This window comes from Lepidochelys kempii, unplaced genomic scaffold (assembly GCF_965140265.1).
Source record: "Lepidochelys kempii isolate rLepKem1 unplaced genomic scaffold, rLepKem1.hap2 scaffold_174, whole genome shotgun sequence".
Classification (NCBI taxonomy): Eukaryota; Metazoa; Chordata; order Testudines; family Cheloniidae; genus Lepidochelys; species Lepidochelys kempii.
In genome coordinates, this window is record NW_027333613.1 from 120,001 (window position 1) to 125,688 (window position 5,688).

General features: G+C 61.7%; 1 protein-coding gene across 1 annotated transcript in view; it reads right to left on the reverse strand.

Moving 5' to 3' along the window:
- The window catches only part of FGF11 (fibroblast growth factor 11), a 15,022-nt gene extending 9,593 nt beyond the window's left edge, over positions 1 to 5,429 (reverse strand). Inside the window, exon 1 of the mRNA XM_073326916.1 lies at positions 3,413 to 5,429. Within this exon, the coding sequence (XP_073183017.1) occupies positions 3,413 to 3,605 (193 nt within the window). The 5' untranslated portion in view covers positions 3,606 to 5,429. The remainder of the gene's footprint in view (positions 1 to 3,412) is intronic.
- Between the last annotated feature and the right edge of the window lie 259 nt (positions 5,430 to 5,688).

The following is a 5,688-nucleotide window of genomic DNA, read 5'->3' on the forward strand; positions in this document are numbered from 1 at the left end:
AGTTCAGACACAGCCCACACCCGCCTCAGCTTCTCTCCCCCAGCCCCCTTCCCGTCTCTTCCCAGCTGACCCCCTGGTGCCCCTGCCGGGTTGATTTATGGCAACACATTACACGGTGGATGCAGCACAAATGATTTGCCTCCTGGCAGCGAGCAAAGGGTCGATGGCGCTGCGTGTGTGTGTGGGGGGTCCCTGAGCGAGGGATCCACCCGTGACTGGTGCGGGAAGCCCCGCCCAATGGGGGAGCTGGCAGGAGGCTCACGAGAAGACACCCCCGTGCAAGGCGGGGACGTGGGGCGGGGAATCACCAGGAGGAGACCTGGGAGGACTGATTTGGGTTTCACCGGCACAGCCCCTCCCCTCCGGGGCAGGTTATGCCAGGATGATGGTGGAAACCGGCCCACTGAATCCCCTGCCCCCATCTGGGCTCCCACCACAGACTCCTGCCCCACAGGGGGGCGTGCACGAGACCCTCCCACTGGCCTTTCGCCAGCTGGGAAACAGGAACATGGAGCGTTGGGCCTGGCTTGTCTCATGCCTGGGGAGAGAACCCAGGAGTCCTGGCTCCCAGCACCCCACCAGCCCCCATTCCCTTCCCAGAGTTGGGGACAGAACCCAGGTGTCCTGGCCCCGAGCCCCCACGGGCCGCTGGAGTGAGTCAAATGCAAAGGGACGTCTTAATGGGCTGGGTTTATATAATTCATAACCCAGCACCTGGCCTAAATGGAAGCGCTCTGGCCCATCCTGCAACGCAGCCGGTTGTGTGTGTGGCATGCTTGTCCGTGTGTGTTCTCCGTGTGGGCCCGCCCGTCCACATGCTCTGTGCACACGTGTGTGTGTATTCCCCCCCTTCCTTTCTCTCCCCTCCCCCGCCCCCGCAATGCCCGATTGCACCCGGCCACGCTGTAATTCCACTAAGTGATCACGTCACCTTGGCCGCCCCAGGGCCTGGCCCTGCTCCAGGCCCCCCCTTCGCCCTCCCAGCCTCGCCCCAGTGCCCCGGCCTCTGCCCCCAGGAGCTGTGGGGCTGCGGGCCAGGAGTGAGGGGCACTGACAAGGCTGGGGGGGCAGGGCTGGGCTAGCAGGGGGCTGCGGGTTGGGAGTGAGGGGCACCGGCAGTGAATTTCCCTGGATAATGATCCATCCTCTCATTTCATAGCAGCGGGCTCCTAACCCCCTTGAGCAACTTTGCTCCCCCATCCAGCTGTGCTCCCACAATGCCCTGCGCCCCTTAATGAATGCAAATTTATGTAAATGACTTTAATTTATTTTAATGTGCCCACGCTGCCTGGCAGTGCAAAGGGTTAGTGCCTGGGAGAGGGGGAGAAAAATCACTGGGGCTCCCACCGCCCAGCTCTGCAAATGGGATTCAGCGAGGGATAGAAATCACAGGAGGGGTGTGGGACCCCCCAGGTTGGGCTAGCAGGGGGCTGGGGGTCGGGAGTGGGGGGCACCAGCAGGGCTGGGGCGGGGGTGGGGCAGCTCCCGGACTCCTGGGTCACTGCGGAGCACGTGGTGCTTGGCTAGTGGCCACAAATGCCTCCGTTGCCAGCAGCAAGGACGCGGGAGGAGAACGAGGTGCTGGCCCAAGGCCAAGGTGGCACCGGGCCCAGCAGGGCCTCATAGTAACCGCGGGGAGTGGGGGGGGAGGGGGGAAAGCAGTGGGGTGTGGGGGGGTAAGAAATACTGTGGATGCAGCAGGAGGATGGGGCGGGCGGGGAGGAGGCGGCTCTGGAATTGAAGCCGGGCCTCACGGTCCCAATATGGACCCTTCCCTGCGCCCTTTGCCCTCTAGGGGGCGCCGGCTCCCATCTGGCCCCAGGGCACCGACTGGCTGGCTCGGGGGGCCAGAGAATGGGGACTCGGGGTTCAGGGGGAGATGGTGCCCCCCCCGACAGGAAAGCGTGAACCTCCCAAAATATTCGGGGCGGGGGGGGGGGGAGTCTCCCCTCGGGCCCTGAAAGCGAAATGAGGTCGACTTTGACCCAGGTGGAGGGTGGGGATGGCCGGAAAGGGGCTGGGGAAAGAGGGAACGGAAGAAGACAGGAAGAAAGAGAAAGAAAGGAAGAATGAGGCAATGGAGGGAAAGGCCGAAGGGCAGGGGAAGAGCGAGCGAGCAGGAGGGTTTTATTACACTTCTGCCCCCTGGGTCCCCGCCACCCGGACTCCTGGGTCCAATCCCTTGGGTTCGGGACCCCTCTCCCCTCCCCATCCTGGTCAGCCACGATGGGGCTTGGGCTGGTTCCCCGATATCACGGCAGCTCCCGCCCCCATGGACCCCCCTGCCCAGAGAATCCCCAGGACTGGTCTAGCCCAGGGGAAATGGTGCACTGTGGGCAGCGGGGGGGGGGGGGGGGAAGCTCAATACAGACCGGTCCATATAAACGCCGCCAGGTTTGAAACCCAAATTACGGCCAAAATTGATTGATTTCATTGATTTCATCAGTGGCGGTTTCGACCAACAGGGGATTAGGGAGAGAAGCCAGGAGTTCTGCCTCCCAGCCCCCCCTGCTCTAACCATTAGCCTCCACTCCCCTCCCAGAGCCAGGGAGAGAACCCAGGTGTCCTGCCTCCCAGCCCCTGCTCCCATCAGACCCCAATCCCTTCCCAGAGCTGGGGAGTCCTGAGCTCCATTGACCCTGCTCTTGCAGTAGCAGAGAGAGGATCGGGGCCCGCTCTAGCCCCATATAGACCAGTCCATATAAAACATCAGTGTGACTGAAAACCAACGACACCACACAGCATGTACATCTCTGAGGGAATGGCATAACATCAATACATGTTTCATCCAATGGGGCGCGATAAAGTCCTATATGGACCAGTCCATATTGACCCTACTGTGGTTTTAAACCCAAGAATCAGTGGGGTTTATTTATCTGAGGAAGAGAACACTCCTTGTGCTCATTGGGGGGTGGGGTGGGCAGGCATTATTACCCAATATTGACCAGTCCATATAAACATCTAACCTGGGCAAAACACCCCCCTTATCACCTCCCCTGAGTGGCGGTTCATAAATAATATTGGTTCATGGTGCCACTGCAAGGAAAGACGGTCAATATATGAAGCATATTGCATGACGGACCAGTCACAGTGCCCCCTGCTGTTAGAACCAGGCATTGCAAGGAAAGATGGGCAATATATGCATTATAGTGCATGATCGGACCTGTTACACCGCCCCCTGCTGTTGGCACCCGGAATTGCAAGGAAAGCTGGACAATATAGGCCATATATTGCACAATCGACCTCTCACAGCGCCTCCTGCTGTTAGCACCAGGCATTGCAGCCTGGGCACAAGCAGGAAATAGCCCAGGCATTGTACCACACCTGTAACCAGGCCGTTACAGCACTATAGGGCCCACGCTCCCCTCCCCAGCTCCTCGCGCGCCCGCCCCCCCCATCAGATATCACTCACCGGGTGTTTTTTCCAGCCGGCCTTTCCGCCCACCGCAGAGCCGGACTTTGGAGATTAAAATGAGCAGCTGCTTCTGGCAGAGGGACTTGGTGCCGCGGGGACAGACCTTCCTCTGGGCGGCCACGGGCCGGCTGGCGACGGGTTCCCGGATCTCCCGTTTCTGCCGGATCAAGGAGCTGGCCAGGGCCGCCATGGTCCCCCGCCGGCCGGTGTCCCGCTCGCGGGTTTCACGCCGTGCTCATCCCCCAGAAGAGCCAAGCCATGGGAGGGGGGGATTATACCCACCCCCCCTCTCCCCACCGAGGTTAATCCGGCGAGGGGTGAATTTAGCCCTGGGGGGTCGCTGGTTTCTTTCTCCCCTTTCCAGCAGATCGGCCGAGGGCGTGCGGGAAGACGGGGGGACAGGGGACACGGAGCGGGTAATAAATCCAAGCGTCTCCCCGCCTCCCTGCCCCAACCAGGGGTAGTCACTTCTTTTTTGGTCCCGGTGCAAATTTCTTGCTCAAGGTACAGTCAAGGTCCGGGGACGAGAGAACAGAACCCCGCTCGGCCTCGGCAAAATCGATTCCCTTCCAAAGCGACCGGCGGTCCGGATTTGGGCCCCCCCCACCCGTCTCCCGCCGTCCAAACCTGCTGCCCCCCGCACAGAAATTTCCAGGAGCGCGGCAGCCCGGAGAAATCAGCGCGGACGCGGGCTCCGAAAATCACGCACCGTCCCGGAGCTGGGTCGGCACCAGAAATTAATGAGCTGGTGGAGAGAAAGACGGGGCGAGATTCCTGGAGATCGAACTTCTTTTATTCCTCCCTCCGCTGGGCTGCGGAGAAAGGGGGCTGGGGGGTGTCGTCCCCCCCAGACACAGACAGACAGACACACACAGACACACACATAGCGTGCTACACAATCCCGGTTGTCCTTCAGCCGGCGAGGTTAATTCGTGGATGGCTGTGTGTGTGGAGAAGCGGCGAAGCGGAGGGGAGGGATGGAGGGATGGGAGAAGGGCGGGGATGGAGAGAGAGAGAAAGGGATGGAGAAAGAAAACACACACACAATGTCACACGGGAACCTGTGGGTCCCCCCAAACACACTTGGGGAACCTACAGCTGGTGGGAGCAGGAGGGGAATTCCCCATGCCTTGCCTGCCCCAAGGAATGGCTCAATTCCAGGGCCCCCCCAGACGAGTTTAGCATTGGGGGACCCCATCCCCTAGTCTAGCTGAGTCCTGGGGACCCCCTGAGCTTCCCCCTCAAAGCTAGCTCAGTATTGGGGGACCTGCTTCCCACCACCCTAGTATTGGGGGATCCCTCCCCTAGTCTAGCTCAGTATTGGGGGACCCGCTTCCCACCACCCTAGTATTGGGGGATCCCTCCCCTAGTCTAGCTCAGTATTGGGGGACCCCCTTCCCACCACCCTAGTATTGGGGGATCCCCTCCCCTAGTCTAGCTCAGTATTGGGGGATCCCCTCCCCTAGTCTAGCTCAGTATTGGGGGACCCCCTTCCCACCACCCTAGTATTGGGGGATCCCCTCCCCTAGTCTAGCTCAGGATTGGGGCACCCCCCGTTTCTCCCTGTCAAAGCTAGCTCAGTTCCAGTCTAGAAGAGGGGGGCTGCTCGACCCCCCAGGCTGGCTGAGGCCAGGGGACTCCCTGTGGCCTCCCCCCAGAGATGAGAAGGGAAAGGGGTGTCTGAAGCGGGGTGATGCTGGACCCCCCAAACAGCCATATTTGGGGGTGTTTGTCCTGCCCTGAAGGAGGCAGGCCTGAGGGGGGCTGAGGTGCTAACCCAACCCTGCCCCCCCCAGCCCTGCCGGTGCCCCTCACTCCCGACCCGCAGCCCCCCCCCCCAGCCCAGATGGCTCTTTACCGCTGTGGGCTGTGATGGGGGGGGGTCGCTCGCTCAAAGGGGACGCTGGGGCTTAGAGCGGGGCCAGGGAGCCCATCTCAGAAAGCACCCCAAAGGTGACGGGAGGAGGTGGGGGGCTGAAGCAGGGAGCCTCTGACAGACCCCCCCCCGGGGAAAGTTTTATCCATCACTGGGTGGTGCCTCGCGATGGGGGGGGGGGAATTATTCAGCCCCCCCCCCGCACCTCCCCAACCCACCCCCCTCGCCTCTCCCACTCTTCCCTCCCCCGCTCATTAAATCTCCTCGCTCCAGCGGCCGGGGGGGTGGGGGGGGGCATGGCTGGTGACACAGGCCGGTCTCCCCCCCCCACGCCCGAGCCCCGGCGGCGAAGGGTGACATTTGCAGGGTTCGCTCGGCTGCTGCCTGGCTGGAAAAA